The sequence below is a fragment of the Passer domesticus genome, chromosome 10, assembly GCF_036417665.1.
Source record: "Passer domesticus isolate bPasDom1 chromosome 10, bPasDom1.hap1, whole genome shotgun sequence".
Taxonomy (NCBI): domain Eukaryota; kingdom Metazoa; phylum Chordata; class Aves; order Passeriformes; family Passeridae; genus Passer; species Passer domesticus.
Genome location: NC_087483.1, coordinates 43,278,382 through 43,301,324, shown reverse-complemented (window position 1 = coordinate 43,301,324; position 22,943 = coordinate 43,278,382). Strand labels below are relative to the sequence as shown.

At 38.1% G+C, this 22,943-nt stretch overlaps 1 protein-coding gene across 20 annotated transcripts in view; it reads left to right on the top strand.

Moving 5' to 3' along the window:
- The window catches only part of BAZ2B (bromodomain adjacent to zinc finger domain 2B), a 117,135-nt gene that overhangs the window by 41,465 nt on the left and 52,727 nt on the right, over positions 1-22,943 (top strand). For 19 of the 20 annotated variants that reach the window (XM_064435398.1, XM_064435413.1, XM_064435402.1 and 16 more), the window contains 3 exons: positions 16,549-16,704; positions 22,272-22,433; positions 22,738-22,931. In XM_064435398.1, the coding sequence (XP_064291468.1) occupies positions 16,551-16,704; positions 22,272-22,433; positions 22,738-22,931 (510 nt within the window). In that variant the 5' untranslated portion in view covers positions 16,549-16,550. Of the gene's footprint in view, positions 1-2,979; positions 3,283-16,548; positions 16,705-22,271; positions 22,434-22,737; positions 22,932-22,943 lie in introns of those variants that run through there. The other variant, XM_064435393.1, reaches the window with a different exon arrangement.

Sequence of the window (22,943 nt, the reverse complement as noted above, 5' to 3'; positions counted from 1 at the left end):
TGTTAAGTGCTATAACCAATGTAAGGATGCAGATTCCTTACTGTCAGCTGATGGGTTTTAAAGATTGATCGATGTAGTTGTTTTTGGTGGTGAGAAACTATTTGAAGTAAGGTAATCTGTCTCTTGTGATGCATCTTGTTTTCAGACCAAACTTTAGACCAATCCAGTGAGTACTGGTGGTACTCAGTGTAACAGCGGAACTCAAGAGTGGGCTCTGTACAGTAGCATATGTAGGGAAAAAGTGGTAGCGACTCTTGTAAATGTTGTCAGAGTCTGAATTTATAGGAATGCAAGTAGGACTTGGTTTGGTGTGCCATTGCATGAAGGTTTCTGAAGAGTAAATGGTGTTTGAGACTTTTCTTTCAGGCTGAATGAGGGGAAGAAAATTAGTTGTTGGGCCTGTCCTTTGTGGACACTCCCCTCCTTCTGTCAATCTTTTGTAGTTTAGTTGGAGGTCACTTCTATTAACTTGCTAGATTATTCTTGAATAAAAAGATGATTTAGAATCACTGTTATTCCTTAAGTAATGAAATATCCCTTTTGTGTCCTCCTTATTGGTCCATGCAGTTAGTGTCAGAGTATTCCAACTAAAATAGCTAGAAGCAAAAGGCAGACTTAATACTGCATCTGAAGCTTTTATAAATAAGCATATTGATTTAATAAACTGCAGGAAGTTTATGCTCTCCAACACCATTGATGCAGGTTGTGTTCCCAGATGACGCTGGATTCAGGTATTGGGCCTGTATTTGTAAATGTTAGCTATTTTGAGCAAGTATTTCTGCTATGAAGTAACATGTAATTTTTGCAACAATTGTGAAGTTGGATTAAGTTATGATGCACAGTGCAGATCTCTGGCTTTGTTAGCATTCACTGCAAGTTCCGTAGGGATTACATGTTCTTCTCAAGTGTGTGTAAGCAACATTCACGGCTTAAGTACTTTTATATTTCTTTATCACAGGGTAAACTGAAATGTTCTAAATCAAACTGTGTGGAATAGATCTACCTCAATGATTATTGGTAGTTCTAGATAGACTGAAATCTAATAGGTGAAGTTTTCAGCATTTTCTAATTTCTTTATGACTATAGATTTAATTCCCATGGGCAGTGTTTGAAATCTCGGTGGAGGAACCCTTCAATATATTACTTAATGTTATCATATACAATTAAATACAACATGTATTGCTTTTTAAATCTATTTTTAGACTACTGTGAAGAGTGCTGCTGATACTCTTTGTTTTTGCAAAGGCTTTTCTCATTTGATGGTTTGGAATTCTACTGTACTCTTCAGAAACCCTACACATGGTTTGACAGAACTACTTTTTTTTGTAAGACAGGAAACAAAAAATCGTGTGAATGAAATGCTGAAGTTTTGGTGTAGTTTAACTGAAGGCAATGGGTTAATATGCAATAGTCTTATGAGGAAATTGTGGCTGCACTAGTTACGTCTGTAACAATCACAGCCTGCAAAATTCTTCTTGGTGTGTTGTTTTGATTGCAGAGATCCCTCTTAATGTATCTTTGGTTGTTTGGGAGATATTGAGGACAGAATCACTCCTTCATTGGCAGAGGCTGCATTTTCACCATCAGTATTTCCTGATACAGATGAACCCCTTCATATTTCATGATCTTTCCAGTAATGCTTTCTGGGTTTTTTAATGAGTTTCCTTTGTTTCCTTCCTAATCGTGAAAAATGGCTGCAGTGTATTTCTAACATTGTTATTAGAAACTTTTTTGGTGTCTTGTTTCTTAATTTGTTTTTTTCAGACATGTTTCTTTGGTGTGTTCCCCAGGTTGTGTTTGATGCTGCTCAATTTCTGAGAGAGGAAGAATTCATTGATTGATCCACTGCCCCCCAGCCCCCAGGGCCTTTGCATCTCTCTGCTTCTATACAAATTATTTTTCTCAGATTACGTGTTGTGGTTCAGGCCCTTGTGCTGCTATTTTGCGTCACTGTAACAGTTTCACTTGTATCAACAGATTGTTTAATAAGTTAACTATACTGATCTCTTGCAGAAATTCTGTATTCTGTTTTTGGACCAAGTACTTTATTCTAATTGCTTAGGAGAAGTGAGCTTTTAGTTCTGTTAGTCAAGAGTTTTTTTGGGTGGGGAGTGTTCTTATTTATTTGTTGGGGGTTACTTTGTCTTTTTTTCCCTTTAATTTACGTAGTAACCTAGGACCCTTTTCAGTTCCACCATGAAAGTACATTTTTTAAACTGAAGCTTGTGGAAATTAGTTTTTGGAATGATTATAGGTAGGGAAAAACCTGTAATCTCTTCTCACTGAGTCATTGCCATGTATTTAGTCCATATGCAATTATTTGTTTTTGTGGAGGAGAAGTTTTTGGTAGTTTCAAGAAAAGTAATTTGAAGTTTTCTTTTTCTTTGAAAATGGTGTTAATTTTTATGATTGCTGCATATTGTTGGTAGATTTAATTGTGCCTTTTTTTTGGAGGTTGATGCTTAAATTCGCATGCAGTGATTAGAGTTTGTTTTTCTCAGTTTCAGATTTTTCCAGGGGTGTTTCAGGGTATAGTTTCATAGCACTTTTACATACCAAAACAACTTGGGGAGCCATTTATTCTGGAGAGAGAGAGAGAGTGTGTGTGTGTGTGTGTGTGTACACATATGCATAATTGACATAAAAATATTTTCCTTGCGCTTGGCATAAATGAGAAAAACAATGCAGCCTGGCACTGATATTTACATAACACTGCGAAAAATTTCCTTCATAGTTCAGTTGGTTTTATGTTTTTCTGCTACTTTTTCCTTTCCCCTCATGTAATTAAAGTAGAAATAAAGCTGCATACTTCACCTGAGCAGGTTTTGGTCTGTGAGCAGCTGTGTTACTGGTGATCCAAGTGCTCCACCTGCCTTTCGGTTTGTTTACCAGGAAATCAAGATGTGTAAACTGCAGGAAGCACTGTTTGACCCTCTCCGACGGTATCTCATTACAATAATTGCTAATCTCTGAATAAGACAGCCATGTTTTGTGTGTAACACAGAAGGAGCTTGTGGTAGATTTTGGATGCTTCCTTAAATACAGCTTTGTCAATGCTTGCTTGGATTTCATTTTCAGGATAGCTTTTGACAATAGGCATCTGGCGACCTTTGGGCTCAGCAAACTCGGACATGATCGCATGTGTGCTTTCTTCCTTCTTGACTGAAAAAGAAAGCAAACAACAAAAACCTCCAAGACCAAACCCTCGCCTTGTTTTGGAGTGCTGTCACTGCTCTGTAGCGACAGGATAATGGCTACTTCCTGATTAAACCCCTCTCCACAGTAAGCTGTTTGTGTTCTTTATCTGTTCTCCTGTAATGCCAAGTGTTCAGTGCTTTTCTTCTCTGCTTCCATCCCCCTCCTTCCCCCCGCCTCCCTGCACCTGCCCCCCCCACAGCCTTCCCTGCGTTAATAGTTTGAAATGTTTATAGATCGAAGAATACAAAAAGAATATATAGAGTAGCAAATTTTTTTCTTTTATTCTAAGATAACTACTGCTTCTTGTAATGCTTATCTGACGGTAGTGATGAGCAAAAAATCTTGATTTTCATGAGATTAAAAAAACTCCAAACCATTGAAGTCTATTTAGGTTTTAGCCAACTAGTATTAACTTTATGAAGAATTCTTATGAACACTCACTGGACAAATGCAGTGACACAGAATGCGTGTTTTATCCAAATTCTAATGTATTGGTATTGGTGTTCAAAATATTGGTGTTCATAATATTTTTATCACTTCCGGAACTGTTTTCCTCTCTAACCAACTTAGTCTTCAAATAAAACAAAACAGCCTTTTTTTCAACCTTTCTTATATGATCATGTAAGTGCTGTTTCTGTCTTTATTAGAGTTGGTGTGTTATTTTTACTTAAAGTAATTTCTTGGCTCCTGCTGCTGAGGACCAGGCGAATGTGAGCTGTCACTCAGTACACAGGTGTGGTCGTATTTTTCTCAAGACTGTCATGTTGTCAGACAGCGGTTACACAGTGTTTGTGGTCTTACTTGGCTTGTTACACGGGTCTACAATGATTTTATTCTTCTTAAGGTTGGTCTTCTGTTGCACTACGATAAATGGCGTAGCATTTGCAGTAGTGCTCTATGTACCATGTTACTGGTGTTCTATAGTACATAATGCCAATTCATGTTCTTGGTTATTTTGAACTTGGTGGAAGTTAAGAAAAGTGCTAAATTAAATTTTGCAGTTCTGATTTAAATTAATAATAAAATAATATTGTGTTCTTGGTACCAAAGACTTTTTTTCTCCCTTTGTAAACTAGATTATGAAATACCTTGTAATAAATTCCTAACCAAAATAATTGTTGCTCTTCAAAAGTCCACTTTTTCTATTATTGTATTTTATATAGAAATAAAAGAATGTACAATTTCATTTAATAATAGAACATGTCCACTATGGTAACAGAAACTGGAACCAAAAATGAAACATGGAGAAAAAGTATGATTCAATTAAAAGAAGGAGATGTTTTTAATAATAGATGGGTAAAAAAGGCATTGAATTAAACAGCTCTTATTCAAAAACTTGTGAAGTAGACAGCATATATGAGAAATCTGTTTTGTTCACTCTGTGAGAAAAATAAGTAGGTGAGGAACACTATTCCTCCAGTTTGAGGTAGAAAGAGGTTTTTGGACGTGCTTGACCTATTAGTTCATATGAGTTGTTAGCTATAGAGAAAAGGGTGTGGACAACAGAGTGGCTAGAGCATGTAGATACAGGTCTATTTATGGAGAACAAGGCAGGAAAAATTCCATGGGGAAGAAAGGAAGAAGTATTCAACGTATGTTACTTTTTTAAAGGGTTCTCTTCTTGCCGGGTGGTGAAGACCTGGTATGTGGAAGCCATTGACTTGAAGTGTTTTTTCCCCAAAATACTTTTGCTGTATTCTGAGGATTGCTGAGGAATGAGTGCTATTCTCTCTGAAACTATGACCTTTTAATCTTGAGAACACTGACTGAAAGATAAAGGTTTCACAGGATAGCCATAGGTTTCATACACATGCTGCCTCCCTTACAAGCCCTTTAATACTGGTATTTAATTTGGAAGCCCAGTGACCTGGAGTGCTATCCTGTCCTAATGTCTCTTACAAAATAAGAGTCTATTGATATTTTGCTTTTTAAACAACATACTTGTTGCTGTTAATGATAAACTCTATATATTATGATATTCCAGATAATTTACAGTAGTGCTTTATATTGATTATGTCTATGAAATGTCCTAGTCTGGGGACCAGCAAAACATATATATTGTCTTTCAGCAGACTTCCTTGCTGTCCAGCCATCTTCTTGTATCCATGCTCCGTTCTTTCCAATGTTCTACAATATAGGTGTTTTGAAAAGGTTTCCCTTGCTATTTGTAATCTTTTTGCATACTCTACCTCTGAAGAGACTCTTAAAGCTTGGTGCCTTACAGCTGACCTTGTTGGCTTAAGCTTCAGCTTAATTTACAGAACCTTATTCCTGCAGAGCAGGTAGAACAGCCCGGATGGGAGCTGCAGGAGCTGCATTGCCTGGGGGAAGGGAAGTGTGGGAGGCAGCAGTGGTCAAAGGATATAGCTGTTTCTGCTGTGCAGGAAAGGGCAGATGCTAACCCTGGGCCCAGCCATAGGTCCCCATGGAGCTCTGGAATTGAGTGCTGGGTAGCAGGAGTTGGGACTGCTTAGGCTTCCTTCCCACACCCCATAAGACAACCCCAGCTTTATCTGTCAGATATGACCATCATTGACTGCTTGCCTTTGCCAAGTGCCTTCAGATTTTTAAAGAATGGCTTATTTGCAGCGTGTATCACTGTTAATCTGTAAAGGGTTTTCAGGCTTTGCAAGAAAACACCTGGTGTGCAGCAAAAGCTTTAACCAGTGTTCTTTAATCATGTAGGAAAATGTAATGTTTAGCATGTGGCTTTGTTAGAGCTTGATATCTATATAGAGTACTTTTGTTTCGAAGATGGAAGTATGGATGGCTTATTATCTTCTTTCTTTCCAGTTTATGGAAATAAAATTGCTATCTGGCAGGTTTTTTTGTGTCTAGGCACTTATTTCAAGTTTGTAAATAACATCAAGATGTCAGATTTGCATCTACTTGGTTTGTAAAAATAATGTTGTGAATGGAGTCAGCCAGAATAGTCTTCTGACACAGTAATACCTGCTGTGGGTTCTGTTAAGGCTTGATTTTATTTCTTTGTGTCTTAAGACCCCTGTTATTTTTCCTTCTAGTTATTCTGTTTACCTAAACTTTAGTGTCTCTTGTTTTTTTGTGGGGGTTTTGTTTTGCTTAAGTGTCTCAGGTTTAGAAAAAAAAAAATCATCATACCTTTTGAACTGGAAGAAACAATGAACAAATAACCTAAGAAAAATATTTTTGAAAAGGGAATGAGTGCCAGTGATGAAGCTGATTCAAAACAGTGAGTGTGGCTGTTACTGCACGTAGCACTTCCTTCAAGAACTGGTTCTGGGTTTCCAAAGAACCATGAGAGTGCAACTGCATGAAAATGTGGAAACCATTTATCTGCGTCTCAGCCTATTAGTGGGAACTATTACATTCCTGCTAGATGACACCTCAAGATGCTTTTAGGGGTTCAGAACTGAGGAGTTAACATTCCTCAATGACAAGTTTTTAGTCAAGGTGCCAGAACTCAGTCAGTGATGTGAAAGGCTGATAGACTTCTTTGCTCTCCCATGAGCTAAAACTAGTTTTCGCTGGCATTGGAGAACCTAATGTACAATTTAGATGTTTGGATTTTTCTATTTTTGTTTAAACATAAAATTATATTAGTGTTAATATAATGAGACTGAAGTTTGATGCTCTTCTAAAACAAAATCAGGACCCATTGCAAAGCCTGAGGCTGGTACAGAAGCACATTGAAAAGATTTGTTTCTCCTGAATGCTTTTCTGGACCTCTGACTTGGTACCCATAATTTGTTTCTCATCAGAGTATGCTGGTGGTCATAGTTTTTAGCAATATTTGAAGGACTAGAATAATAACTTAAGTTGTTAGGATGAAAAACTCACAACAAACAAAAAACCCCAAAAAATCTCTAGATCATTTGTTAGGAAGGACTTTGCCTACCATCCTTGTCCCTTCTTACTTGTTAGAGTACATGTGGTCTGTAAGTTCAGGACTTTAGAGTAAAAGAACGCTTTTCTCAGCATCTTTTTTTTTTTACTGGGCAGTGCCCGTGGACTAGTTCTGAACTTGTTATTTTGACACACATGGCATTCATACACCCAAACAGATATTAGAATTGTAGTTATTTCTTCCCCACATTAATTTTCCCTTAGCTCATGTTTTTAAAGATTAACTAAAATTTTCTCTATGCAGTAATTTCTTTATGTTATTTTTCTTAGCAAAAAGCAAAATAATACCAAGTAGGCAAAACACGTTGTTTCTAGTGACTCTTTTTGAGAGTTCTTGTACATATATATTAGAGCAGATACTTCCTGCTTCACAAAGATAGGTGTTGGCTTAATGCCTTCTGTTATTATTTGGCAAAGTTAGGCAAGATTCAGATACAGAAGTACTAAAAAGCATGTTTAGCACAAGCACTGTAGAATTTTTACGATGCCTAAACAAGCCTGTGGCAGCTTTTGCTGTCAGAGGTTCAGCAGGGCACTCCCCCATAGTAGTTGTTTTCTCCAGCTCTGGTAGTGCCTGTAATTGGAGCTAAGCCTCAATCTTGAGCTTGAGATCAAGTCTGGCTTTTGAACTATGGGAAGAGGTGTACTACTATACAATGGCTAAACAGGAGCTAAGTTTCTGAGTGGCAGAATACCACCCAAAAAGCAGAAAATTTGCCTTTGACCGATTGAAATTCAGATTTTGAAAAAGCACAGGAAAAGAAAAGGCATTGACTTCAGCTGTCCCAGTTTTTTTACTGATTTTTGAACTGCTGTTGTATAGGATTTTTATTCTTAGGATTTCTCTTCTTAGAGTGGGTCAAAAAAACCCTAAGCAAGAATTTTTTCTATGTATTTAAAAAATGTTGTATTGATTATCAGTATGCAAAGATTGAATAATAGTTCATAATTTTAATGTTATAGAGGTAGTTGTAGATAGTTTGCTCAGTGCCCTCACAAACTGAAGTAATAGTACAAAATGCTAAGTCTTGCTTCTTTAGAAGATGTAGTGGTACTAGAATCTTTGGGTATGCAAATGAACCCCAAGTTATTGAAGTCTCATAATGAGAATATTAAAAAAACAAAATGTGTGGGGAATGGAAGAGTGGGCTTTAACATTAAAACTGGAAGCATGTCTTTTAGCTGAAGTGTTAGGCATGAAAATAAAAGCTGATATTCATCCCAAGACAGTATAAAATATTGCAGTGATCTATTTGTTTCTTTGTTTGGGTTTTTTTAGGATCAGAAGGATTTGTAAAACCTCAGTTCTGAAACAATAAATCCTTTGTTTTGGTTTGATGACCAAATCTGGTGAACTTCCCTCTTTGGGGCATTTACCAAACTGATGCCAGAGAATCTTTGCATTTGAATGTTCTTCAGATGCTATTATTTTAGCCTCTGCAGTTATGACAAGAGTCCAGACTTTGCATCAGTTTTATGTGGTACCACTATTTATTTGCTATCTGGAATCTGCTTAGAAGCGTTGGAATACAGATGTGTAGTGCCGTCATGTCCACTCCTTGAGCAGACCGTCCGTAAGCCTTAATGTCTGCACAGAGTTGCACTGTCCAGTTGCCACCCTGATATCTGAATCCTGACTGCTTCTCTTAGTGAGCTGGATGAATTGCACAGCTTTTCTGTTGGTAAAACTAACTTACAGGATGGTTCCTTTCTTATCACCTGAAATTTGTTGTCCTGTAGGAAGTGACTTGGGCAGCTGTTTTTGTAGGGTGAGCATTTCTGACTGAAAGTGTGTAAGAAGCTAATCCTGCACATATCCTTCTGTGTTTTGAAGGTGATGATGTCAACTTCTCCTTTCGAAACCCAACATAGAAGTGAAAATAAATGAAGGGATGTGTGTTCTTGATGAAAGTGGTAACTGCTAAACATGGACGTATAAAGTTGATAACCTCATACAGAGTAACAGATAATGCAGATAGATTTTATTTTAGGAGGGTAGGTTTAGATTAGATGTTAAGAAGAAATTGAGGGTGGTAATGCACTGGCACAGATTGGCTGGAGCGATTGTGATCTTCCCATCCCTGGCGCTGTTAAAATCCAGATTGGATGGGTCTGTGGGCAGCCTCACCCAGTGGAAGGTGTCCCTGCCTGTGGTGGTGTGTGTATGTGTAATGAGATGAGCTTTTTAAATCCCTTCCAACCCAAACCATTCTATGATTCTGTTTATATGTTTGTTTAAACCAGACTCTTAGTTTGTTACTCTGGGTTTGAAACATTTAAGGAGGCTTGGGTCACTTCAACATTAAGTACCTCTCTGTGGTGCTGTGTTGTCTCACGGATACTTACTATGGCCATACACTTTTTGTGGTACAGATTGGATAGGTCAGATTTCTTGCCCTGCATTATGCAGCTTTCAGAAATATATCCTGAGGTTTGTCCCAAAGTGAGGCTTATGAATGACTGTGGTTTAACTTGACCTGTGTGCACCTCCTCCCTCAGTGGAATGTAAAGTAAGTGAATTATAATGCCCTCTGTAATTTGTAACTATTCTTTCTTTACCATAATCGTGAGAATCACAAAATGTGTCAGTGCAGAAATATTCAAAGTGATGTTTATTTCTAATGGAATGCAACACAGTTACTTGTAAAATAGGAGAAAATAATTTTTTTATTTTGCTTGTATTGTTTAATGGTGAATTTATCCTGTTGGATAGAATCAAAATAGATGCATTGTTTAAAATGTCATTTTATCCTGAGACTGTTTAAAATGGCCACTACATATTTTTAAAGAGTATAATGGCAACTGATTCCCTTCTCTGTTTCTGTTTTTGCCAGGCCGGTCATGACTCAGTTATACCGAGCTTAAGAGTTGGGTCTGCTTTGAAGTGGCTTTTAGTATGTCACCTTATGTGGATAAAGACTGTTAAAACAAATATATATGGAATTGTGGTATCTGTGTAACTTTATGAATGTTTTCACTGTGGATTCTGATGCGACTAACAATGAGTTGTCATATCACTGATTGAATATGGGTGATGTGAGTCAGGGGAAGGCTATAAAGCCCATTTAGAATGTAACACAGGAACATACAGTCTGCCTCACACGATGTAACTGGCAGTAAGGTATTAAGTGTTGTTGCATAAAAGTATCTTTGTATGATATCTTTGAAACACAAGCCAATCTTGCTTTTGATTCACAAAAAAAAGGTTTTATTGTGGTTGTTGATTTAGTAAAAGAACTTTTGTTGTGGTGGCTTTTTTTCCCCAGAGAATTTTACATAAAGTACTTAGAGAAACTTATCAAAAGTGACATAACTGTAGTCACATTCTTTAAAATTTGCAATGTGTAGCAGTTAATTTGGCTTTCCTGGTTTGTACAATATTTGAGACAGTGGATTTCACTAAGTATATAGGCACTTCGAGTTTAAAAATCTCAGTGTGTAAAACATCATAGCAGTAGTAGATTTTGTGTTGGAAGGTCTGTGACCAGGCCTTGTCAGCAGAGCAGGGAGCATCAGTGGCAGCCTCTGGTGTCCATAGTCTGTCTGTAAGGAGCTGCACCCATTCCTGTGTGTACCTCACTTCCTTCTTGCCTGAGGTTTGGTCTGTGTGCTTGCTTGTTTTGTGGTTTTTTTTGGTCACACCACTTGTTTTGAACCCACTCCTCTCTGGTTCTGTGGCCCTTGTGGAAGGTGTGGAATGCACAGGTACTGCTTGGCCTTCTGAGTCACCTCTGAGCTAGCACCCGTGCTCTGCGTTTACCTTCTGAGCATGGCCTTTTTGGACACTGCATTTTGCATTTGTGATGTGCTGGACTGTGTGTTTTGGGACTCTGATGTGTTTCCCTTCATCACCTGCAATATTTCTGGCATCAGAGCACTCATTGACACAAGAACTAGCTGCAGACTGACAGTATTATTATGATGCAATTAAATACCTTGCTGTAAGGCAAGAGAACACTATTGTGGGACTCTTGTATAGTTTGGGGTCATGAAGTTGTTACAAATTTCACTTGGTCGTTGAGAAAAACTGCAGCATATTTTTACCCAACTTTTTTTTCACTCTGTTGGAGGTAATAATTGAAATAAGGAAGCAATACATGGGAATGTAGAAGTTAAACTGGAATTTGGAGATGAGTTGGTTTAGTGTTTAGATGTCTTCAAAACACAGTTCATAGTGTTCACACACCCCAGCTAACATTGATAGGGTAAGAGTAAGGAAAGGGTTTTTCTTCCGCATTAGGGTACGTTTCCATGAAGATTTTGAGCATAGAATAGGTAGGTGATTGACTGTAAAGAAATTTCAACTCGATATATTTGAAAATTATATTATTGTTGTTTCCTTTAGTAAATATTTTTTTAGTGTTCCTATTTTTACTAAACATTAGTAATTTTTCTTTTCTCCCAAAAAACCCCATTTTTCTTGTGTAAAACTTCACATACTTCCCTTCTTTGTTCCTTTTTACTGCGAGATTACTTTCTGTCTTCAATGGGTTAAGTTGCATTAATGATTATTCACCATGGGAAATTCTGGGAAAATAGTTGGAGTTTTGGGCAAAGCATTGAGAGGAACTGACATAAATCACTACACCGGAAAATTTTTAAAATGTAATTTTCTTCCTAGTTTTACTTAATGATTTTTCTCTTTTACAAATATGAGAGATTAAAAAACAGTCATGGCAGTTCATAACTATTGACTAACAAAATAACTCCAGTGAAACAAATATCTCACTTATACTTGAGGTTAAAAAGGATATGGATCTGCTGTAACTAGTATGGACTTTTTAGTCACAGAACACATTTAGTCTACAGTGTAATTATTGCTGATCCTGTCTAATGACTGTTTTGGGGATTATCTCTTTTGGAGTTAGCCATCTGCTGTGGTTAGAGTAATTAAACATAATTAAGGGTTAACTTATTTTGAAATCAAAACTATATATGTCTCTAGGAGAAGAATGTAAATTTCTTCCATTCAAAATAATTCAGAAATACCAATATTCCAGTTTTCTGTTAAAGACATTAAACAAGCAGCTAAATTAAAGTTTGAAAAAGCTCCCTCTCAAAAACACTTTCCAGACCCCTGCAAACTGAATTAAAAGTAGCAGGGTGGGGGTGAGAGAGAGGGGAGCCTTAAAAGGGCAATTTATTACTGTTCTCCGAGTTCTTATTTGATCAAACAGATGGCTTATGTTAGTTAAAAGTTTGCAAGTATAGCTATATTTACTTTTCTGTATTAAAAAAGTATTGATTTGCCAAGGATGGCGTCTTATTTATGACTCAAACATGGATTACTTGTAGGTGGTTCTGAACTGTGCTTATTTATAAAATACTTGAGATGCTTACATCTGAGAAACTCCAGGCCTGTCAGCCTGACCTCAGTGCCCAGGAAGGTTATGAAACAGATCATCCTGGGTGTGGTCACACGACCTCACATGCAGGACAACCAGGGGAGCAGGCCCAGCCAGCAGGGCTTTAGGAAAGACAGGTTCTGTCTGACCAACCTGCTCTCCTTTTATGACCAGCTGACCTGCCTAGTGAATTAGGGGAAGGCTGTGGCTGTGTCTGCCTGGACTTCGGCAAAGCCTCTGATACTGTCTCCCACAACATTTTCTGGAGAAACAGGCAGCCCATGGCTTGGACAGGTGCATTCTTTGCTGGATTAAGATCTGGCTGTATGGCCAGGCCCAGAGGGTGGTGATGAATGGAATTACTTGCAGCTGGGATTGGCCACCAGTGATGTCCCTGGGGCTCAGCACTGGGGCCGGTCCCATTCAATATCTTTATCAGTGATCAGGATGAGAGGATTGTGGGCACCCTCAGTAAATTTGTGGATGATGCCAAGTTGGGCGGGATTGTTGATCTGCTTGCGGGTAAGAAGGTTAGGAAGGCTGTGCAGAGGGATCTGGACAGGCTGGATTGATGGGCCAAGGGCAGCTGACTGAGGTACAGTAAGGTGAAGTGCTGGGTCCTGCATGTGGATCACAGCAATCCCCTGCAGTGCTCCAGGCTGGGGGCAGAGTGGTTGGTAAGCTGGAAAAGGCCCTGGGGGTGCTGGTGGAAGTGGCTGTACATGAGCCCAGGTGGGCAAGACGGCCAAGGGCACCTGGCTTGTATCAGCCCCATCAGGACCAGGGCAATGACATCAGTTGGTACTGCTGAGGCAGCTCGGGTGCTGTGCCCCATTCTGAGTCTCTCCCGAAAAGGAAGACACTGAGGTCTGGAGCTAGTCCAGAGACTGAAACAGAGATGAAGAAGGGGCTGGAGCACCAGGAACAGCTGGAGGAGAGCTCAGCCTGGACAAGAGGAGGCTCCTGGGAACTTTCTCCCTCTCTACTCCCTGACATGAAGGTGTAACCACCAGGTGGGGGTCGGGCTCTGCTCCCAGGGGACAGGGACAGAATGAGGGAAAGGCCTCAGGCTGTGCCAGAAGAGGGTCTGGTTGGACATCAGAGGAGTTGCTTAATGGAAATGACAGTCAAGCACTGGAAGGGGCATTACAGGGAGGTAATGGAGTCCCCATCCCTGGAGGTGTTCCAGGCACGGCTGGCACTCAGTGCTCTGGTCTGAGTGACAAGGTGGGGATCAGGCACAGGTTGCACTTGATGATCTGGAAGGTCTTTTCCACCCATTTAGGTTGGATTTGGTGATTTTATAGGAAAGACTTATTTTAGTGTTTTATTATTACACACAACATTACAGTTTCTTTTTTTTTTTTGAAATATGAGAGTTCTGGATGTTTTTGTGAGGGAACATAAAATATGAAGTTTCAATCCTGAGTTTCAAATGGAGTATATTAAAGTTTAGAAATACCTTTCCTTTTATAAGGAAATACTGCAATAATACCGTTTTGATTTGTTTCTAATTTCCCTTATGCACTCTGTAAATATAGTGAATTTGCTATAGCCATAATTAAAACAATACCAAAATACAACAAATTTTAATTTGTAAAAGGCATACTTGTTGGCCTCAAGTAAGTTTAGTCATTCATAGTGACTAAGAAAATCACTTTGTCATAATAATTTGTGTCTATTGGTGTCCGTATACCAAACATAGTAAATCTTTTTACTGTGTGCTTGCAAATGCTGTGGACTTAAGTTCGTAGATGCAAGCTAAAACCATAGTGCCTTATGAATTGGATTTTTGTTAATTATTATCCTTCAGAATAGTTGTAAAAGCTAATGAACATATATATGTAATAAACACTATATGTAGTATTTTGCAGTGACCTACCTTCACTGATTAGCACATTAGATTGATTATAGTTACCAATTGTTAAAAACTAATTAGGTATTCCTTAACTGTGGATGAAAAATGTTTAACTGGAGAAAAGTATGTATTTAGGAGTCCTGAATGAAACAATTAAAATGTTTAATAATATTTTCCCTTCAGAAATTTTCTGAAGGAAGTAGTTTTGTTACTTCTACTATTGTTCTGAAGGAGAAGATCATATCCTTAATATTCAGGATAGTGGTAGATACCTTTTTTTGTGCCATATCAGTGTAAGTAGCTGATTTTTCTGTGTTTGCAGAAAAAAAAATTAGTTTTTTTCTCCATTTCTCCAACGATTCATGATAAATTGGGCTGTAAAGAGTAAAAGCAGTGAAGTCTTTAGGTGCTGTTGAGGGTGGAGTGGCTGTTTGCAGTTGGTACAGACGGTAGGCAGTTCTGTATGACAGGCTGTACCTCCCGTGTTAGCAGTTTTCACTTTCCCAAAGTAGTATGCTTTGTTCTGCTAGCTTGCAAAGCCTGGAGACTTTCCTCATGCATAGAAATTTCAACGTATAAAAACTGTTAGTGACGAGGAATGAACAATTTCGTTAAATTTGGCACAGTGTGTCTTCACAGTATTTTGTGTTTCTCCATTGATTTTATTTTTGTATTTGCTATGGCTTTTTAAGTTTCATTTTTACTGTCTGAGACAAACCAAGGATCTACTTTCTGGAGAGGCAGGTAACAGGTTTTGTGCTGTCTTTCCAAGTGTGCATTTGTGAAGTCACTGTTTAATACAACTTTGGATCAGAAGTGCTGTTTAGCATACCAGTTTTCTAAATTGTTTAAAATAGAATTTAGAAAAGTGTGTCTTTCTTATGTACTTGGCATTCTGATTTACAGGTACTGGGAATGAGATTTTATAAGTTGTTTGATTTTAGATTCAGTGCTTACCCCCTCAGATTTCAGTTGTAAATCTGAGAAAAGGCATTGCCTGTGTCAATGAGGGAGACTCCACAACAGGAACAGGTTTCTTGGAAGTTTCCCAGTTAAGAGTTCAATGTGCTTAGTCTCATGGCATTTTTAATAGTACAGGGAATTAGGAATTTTTCCCCCACCTTATTTATACTGTGATCTTGACTCACAATCATCTGCTGCTCTGGCAGATTGAGTCAGACAGTCTGTTGATGCTGCTACCACTGTGAAAAGACATCACTGGCTTGGCTGCACTTTTAAGCATTTGAGAAACTACTTCACAGAATATGCTGAGTTGGAAGGGATCCACAAAGATCATTGAGTCTAACTCCTGGCCTTGCACAAGACCGTCCCCAAGAGCCACACAACGTGCCTGACAGTATTGTCCAAACACTTTTTCTAGCGTTTTTAATAATAACGGTACTGTCTGTTTCTCTTAAAATACACATGCTTGGTCTGTGAAATAAGTTTGGTGACTTTTGATTTAGACAATTCATGGTAGAGATAAATGTCTTATTTTGTATGAAAAGCTCACCAGGAAACAACACCACTCACCACCACCAAAAACTCCTACCAACTTACAGGAGTTCTTGTATTTATACTATCTCACTGTAATTGCTGGGTCTTTCCTTAAATTAAAGAGTCTAGATGTGTACATTTCAGCATGCACTACCGGTTCTTTAAAGTTCGCTGTTAGGGAGCAGCAAAGAGCAGAGGTGCTCTGCAAGGAGAGGTAAACTGACAATTGAGGATTACAGAGGCAGGGGCTTTTGCCTACTCCAGCACAATGCTGGTCACAGGGTTACACAGAACAGTGAATCTGTCAGGCCCAGCATCCATCTGCTTGTCTGATCAGAAGTAGCAGAAAATGGGAGCTGATGGCATCTAGAGGGCAGCTAGAACATGGGATGTAGCCAAGATGCAGGGGCACAGGCAGGCTGCAGGAGTGATGGGCTGGCTCTGGCAAGGGCTGAGGGCTCCAGCCTGAGCTGAAGTGGAGCTCCTGAGCACGCGGTGTAGTAGAGGCATTCAAGTTGTGGTGTTCCATATTGTGGAAACGTGGTGTAACTCTGAACAGCAGTACCAAATTCCCACAGTGCTGCAGCTCTGTTGAGTTCCCTGACAGATGGGTGCTGTTAATGGGATGTACCTCTCACGCGAAGGTCTCATGGGGACTTCTTGAGAATTCAGTGCAGATCCTGAGACACAGTCAGCACACAGTCCTATAGTCCCTTGTAGTTTCCTTTGCTGCCATAGAAGACATATTTATGTTCTTTCTTCCAGATATGGAGTCTGGAGAGCGGTTAACGTCATCATCAGTCTCCTCTAGTGCAGCTGTTTCCACTCCAGCATCTTCGACACCGTCGGTAACTTCAGAAGTATCGAAAGGTGGCCTTTCCTCTGGAGCCGCGACACTGAGCTCCACAATCAACACATGTGGTAAAAATGACTCAAGTCTATATTGCAATGTAATTTTAGTGTTTGCCAGCACTTGTAATTATTGTAAGTCAAACATAATAAGGTTGCACAGATGCATCCAAGAAAAATGTTTGAAGTTTTTGGTTTTGCCAAGTGACATTCATTTGCTGTGAATACATTTGACATAGTACTTACCTTATTGAAGGAATTAAATTAATTGAAAATTACCTATTTAAAATTTGGAAAAAATATTCAGTTTGCAAGGCCGCCTTGAAAGCAAGGATCAAATAAAAGGTTCATCTAGCAAGCTCTGTGCCCACTTTCAGATTAAGTTGAGATAATCAGCTTCTTGAATGTACATCATGTTCTCAGCATTTAAGCCCAGCCCATACTGTAGTTTTACATTTGGACGAATAGTTTCTTCTAACGGAGCTTGAAATGGAAAAGATAAATTTCACAATGTCACAGTCTTGGGTAATCTTGACTAGAGTGAAATATCCTACCTTGAATCAGAAATACATGTGGGAGATTTCTCCATGAAAGAATCTAATTTTTGTGGTTGAAACGCCTGTTTCAGCTGAATGATGCAAACCTCATCCACAGAACAAGAAATGGTAAACTCTTCCCTGCTGTTTCTCACTTAACTTTTCATAAACTTTTTTTGGAGAACAATCTTTTTTTGGAGAACAATGTTTCTGTTAGGCTGATTCTTAAGTGATATATGGTAAATAAGAAGTTTTTTTCAGCTTAAATTCATGGTAATTCCTTGTTTTCAGAAAAACTCTGTTCTTGCTAATACACCTTGATAATAAATAATGAGTGGATTCCAATTCCCAGCTTCATCCTGCATTTGTTCATTTGCAGCTCCCCCAAGAAGCTGAAACCAGAATGTCTCCAGACCTAGAGTTATGTCTCAACTATTTTTTTTAATTTCTCTAAAACCAGCCAGAAAATTCTTAACTAAAACTCTCCTGGAATAAATAACAAAGTGTTTCATTTTTCAGTACCCCACTAAAGATTCATCTCCAAAAGAATTTTTTATCTCTATTCATTAGCCCATGCCACTTGTAATTGGTTTCTTTGGTGATTCCTAGAATGTAGCAGGAGTTAATTTCCATATGGTTATGAATGTATAGTCGTGACCTGAGGATTTCTGTGACTCATTTACCTCTCCTTGCTGCTTTTGCTTTGTACATATTACATCATGTAATTCTGTATCTACTGTTAAGGTTCTGTGCATTTATAGGGATATGTATTTGGTCTGCCAAAATACAGTAAGACTGAAGCAGATGAATAATGTAATAAAGGTACTAAACTGTCAGTTTTGTTCTTCATTAGGAAACACAGGTGGTTCTTTACTAAAGGCCTTCTAAAAATTCTGTTCTCATCTTTTATTTTTAAAAAAGTGTAATTTCTGTCTGATAGCTAATAGTTAAAAAGACTGATAGTAATTACCAGCATTCTTTTTTTTTTTTTTTTTTTGACAGTCAGGTTGTTTGCCTGGCTGCATCTGATGTTTAAGAACATACATAATTTTTCAAGGACACTTTGTCTTCCCAAAACCAGGCTGGAATGTAGTTTACTATCAATACCATCAGTTTTATTTATGAGCATGTGTGTTTCTCTGCTGACACAGTGCACTGTGGTTACTGCTGTATCCACTGTGAAAAGGTTCCACGGAAGTGTTTATTCTGCCAGCCAGCTGCGCATCTTGAATTTTCAAGATACTCTGTAGCCAAGATAGACGATATACTAGCCAGTTCTAAACTAAGGCATTCTTCACTCCTGTAAGATTTTAAAAAACCCAACAATGTCTGTCAAACAGATAATTGAATTATCTTCAAATTTTAAAATATATTTTTCTAGTATCTAATAAAATAATTTTTTAAGAATGAGCAATTATTCTTACTAAGAGAAGGTAATGCATCTTAATGCATGAGATTAGAGAGGTTCTTTTTAGCCCAAAAAAGATCTCTTTATTTTCTTTGCAGCAAATCAGTAGTCTGTTAAGTAGTCTCTGCAATAAACTTGATTGCATACTCTGTCAGGTGCCCATGATACATGATGAGTTAGAACTAGGAGTCTTTATACTTTGCCAGGGAGATTAAAATACACGTAAATTATTCTGGCATATTTCCAGGTCAGAAAGACAAAGCACCTGTGTGAAACCATTGTGGAATGTATCACATACTGTAAGTTTAATTGGTTAATTAGCACTAGTTCCTGAATAATTAAAGCATTCTAATCAAGTAAACAGATATTTTATTTGCTTTCTTCTTATTCACCCATTGCTGAAAATAAGGTGCATTGGAAAAATAAATTGCCTCTGGAAAGAGGTTTACATTCACCCTCATCAGAATGTTGTCAACTTTGGAAGAATATAAATCAATAGCTTTTTCTCTAAATAAAACTATAATTCAGTGTTTTGTCTTTATGAAAAGCAATAATACTAGTGTGTGTAACCATTCTAAGCTTAACATTTTAAGCTGTATTGTTTTGATGTTACCAGATCTGTGAGGCCTTTAATTTTTAATTTTCAAAAAAGGGAAGTTCATTAATTCTTTATTAAATATCAAAACACAATTTTTTTTTCTCAGACCAGAAGCTGTTATTGTTAAAACAAAATTCTTCAGTCTTATTTGGAGTTCCCTATTTCTCCTTAATGAGATCCAGAACAATTTTAAAATTTTGTACATAAATGCACAAAGTAATTCTTTGTTACTAAGAGACCAGCATTGTTGAAATGTATTTTGCCCTTTGGAATAATGCTTTCAGTCATTCATCTGTGCAGTGGTTAGTAGAATTTCAAAAACTGTGCTCAAAAATATTTAACCTATTTAAAAGTAAGGCAAGAATGTTAAGGACTGAGATTTAATGTGAAATTTAGCTATGTGGAGCATATTTAAACTAAGTTACTAACTTGAAGAGTGAACACTGAAATAGTAAAATTAAGGAAATACTATAATTAATTGGTAAGCAGACTGTTAGTATTTTCCTGAGATAAGAAAGGGGAAATGTCATTACAGTTCAGTGTAGTGCTACAAGACTTTCACCATTTTTTGCTGGTGTTTTATTTCTTCCACATGTTTAAATGTGTATTTTAAAATGGATAGCTTCTCTTTCCTAGATACATTAGGTAATGGCTTAGCACATTTAGTATGTCTTCTTTCAAAGCCATAATAGTGTGTAGTATAGTGTACAGTTAACTGCATTTTCTGTATAATGAAAAAAGTTGATGAACAATCTCAAAGATTCTTTTAACCTGGAAAATCTTCGAAGTATCATGAAACTTTGCAATGAAGTGTTGCTCATCAGCATGATTAAGAATCACCACTGTGGTCTGTGAGAGGGAAGCATTGTGGAAGAAGATACACAGATGAGGTTTGGGTTGGTTATGGTTGTCTTTTGGGTCTTTTTTGTGATAATTTATGAAGTGATGTTAAAGCCATTTTAACTACATTCAGGAAATGTAGACCTGAAACATGATGCTTTTAAACTCATGTCAGAAGTTTAGAGAAATACTCTACACATTACCTACAATAGTTAGCATCAATGAAGTGAAAATCCCTTCTTGTCTTGGAGGAAGGAAAAAACGGCACCGGAACCAGAAATGTGAAATCAGTAAGAGGAATTTCCCTGCACTGTCTGTGTAGTATTCCTGTTATGTTGCCTTGTAGTTGCTAATAAATGAAAAATCCTAGTGAATGCCCTTGTGTTCCTAACACTTAATAGGATGAGTTATTGCAGTCAGGAACTCATTCCAGAATTATTCCTTATATACACAAACACAATAATAGTGTTTAAAACATGTAGAAGGAGAAGTAGGATTAACAAGTTAATGGTTTGTGTGTAGAACTCCACCAGAAGCATGGTCAGTGTGCAGAGGCCTGTTTTGATAATGAGAATCTCCTGGAAAACAGGGAATACTTGGTCTTTCTCATGCTCTCCTTTTTGATATGAATGCTCTTTAATATATTAAAGGATGGCACACATTAATTTAATGTTCTTTGATGTCAGTCTTTTCCTGCTTTTTATCTCCCTTAGGGACTACATTGTTCTTCTGGTTATGTGTGCTTTTACAGTCTGAGAATTCCATGATTTGTTTTCCGTACTTGTGTTCAGGCTGTCCTCTAAAGCTGAAGTTCAGTTCTGAAACTCCTATGAGGTTTCTTCTACCAGGATTACAGCATTTCTAGGCCTTTGATTTTTGTCTGTCATCTTAGCCATTATATATTCTTACCTTGTCCTACCCTATGAATACATGCTGACTTGCTGTACTGTGCCTGCTCTCTGTGCTGCCCTTCCCCAACCTTGCAGTGTGTAGCAGCTCAAATAATTTCTCTATTTACTTTTTTTCTGGTCACTTCCCCTCTTCATTTTCTTTTCTGTATTAGCTTCAGTCTCCTTACTATTTAAGGTAAGCACAGGTCTAACTAAGCTTACATTTTGCATGTAATTTTTCATCTGGTTCATCTAGCTTTAGTGCTCCCACTGAGACCACATTGCCACTCACTTCTCCCCTGCCCTTCACCACCACCCTTGCCCTTGAAGAGGGCTGGAAAGGAAAATTGGAGGCACAAAAAGCAGAGGTCACAGGTCAAGATAAGTACAATGTGATGGAAACAGAGATGAGATAAGAAAACAAATATTAACAGCAGCAGTACTGACAGAGGGTATAAGAAAAAACTATTCAAATGGAACCCCACCCATCCTGACCATAGACTTCTGCCGCTGGTGAGCCAACTGGGAAGAGAGCCCTTCTCCCTGGAAGAGAGTCCCTTTCCCCTGCTTAATGATATGAGATTTATTTTAATAACCTTTGGGTGCTGGCCATGCTCCCACCCAACTACTGCAAAAACTAACTCTGTCCTGGCTGGAATCAGGACACCTCTTCATCATGTCTGATCTTCATCTTGTCTTCCAGCCTCCCAGTGTGAGAGAAGGCATGACACATACTGAAGTTAGAAGCAGGATCACCACTTGATACTAGGGCATTTGAATAGGGTTGTTAGAGGAAAAAAAAATAGAGGCAGCTTTTTTTGCAATGTAGTGTCAAACTCAAGGATAGAAACCTCTTGCAGTGGCTATAGAGTTACCATTGGGTAGCTAGCAGTTCCTCTGTGTAATAGATCTTCTCATGGGGAACAGCTTCAGATGTGGTTTTGTGGTGTAGGCCTTGGAGTATTGCAAGACTTAGATTGCAGAGGTGACTGAAAGCTGTTGTGTTACTGCGTGTTTCTAATGTAGGAAGAGTGCTGAGATAATAACTGTTAAAGGGTGATCTATGAATACTGATTCCGTTTATAAGACTAGCAGTTTCACTTTGGGGTGATTAGTGTCATATAGCTTTCTATTAAGTATTAATTTTCAGAATGCATTTAAATAAAACTGCATTGAAATATTTATCAGCATGGCTTTAATGACTTAAGACCAGAGTTCAGGAAATGTATGTCATTGGGAATTTCCTTAATATTTTGTTCTTACTTCTAGATTTAGTAACTCTGCTATGGATTATGCACAGCTTACTGAAATATGTAAATATAGTATTAGAACAACTGAAGTTTGTTTTTATTTCCTTTGCGGTTCAGAATGGTGGCGAACAGCAGACACGCACTCTCGTCCTGGGGCAGCTTTTTTCCCACCACTCTTGGGAATTCCCACATTGTTTGCTCCTCCTGCACAGAATCATGATTCTGCTTCATTCCACTCAAGAGCTACAGGAAAAAGTAGTCGGAGTAATACAGACAAAGGTAATGGCTGGAAGTAATCATATTGAACTTCTACACGTGCAGAAAGATGTGGAATTCAAGCTTTACTTTCTTCATTCTTCCCATTCCTAAACAGTTCTATAAAAATTGGTTCTGGTAGGTAAGGATGATACATACCAAGTATGTGTTTGGCCTTTAATGGATGCTCTGTATGATTAAACTAAAATAACTCCCAATTTAGAGTGACACTTTGATGACAAATTTTAGTATATGTGGCAAGTAACTTGTAAGTAGTCTAGGTTCTTGTTACATGGTAAATGTCACTTTGTAAATCTGTCATCTTTAGGTATAAATGGATCACTGAATGGCAACAGTACCACTGCAGTTTCAGCTCTCAGCACATCTGTGCTTTCCACTAGCATTGCAACATCAGCAGGGCCAGTGAAAAATGTGACCTCAGGAACTGGAGGACGCAAATACAACCAGGAGCAAAGCAAAGTTCAGCTTTTGGACACCAGGGCTGACAAAATCAAAGATAAGGTAAATACACTG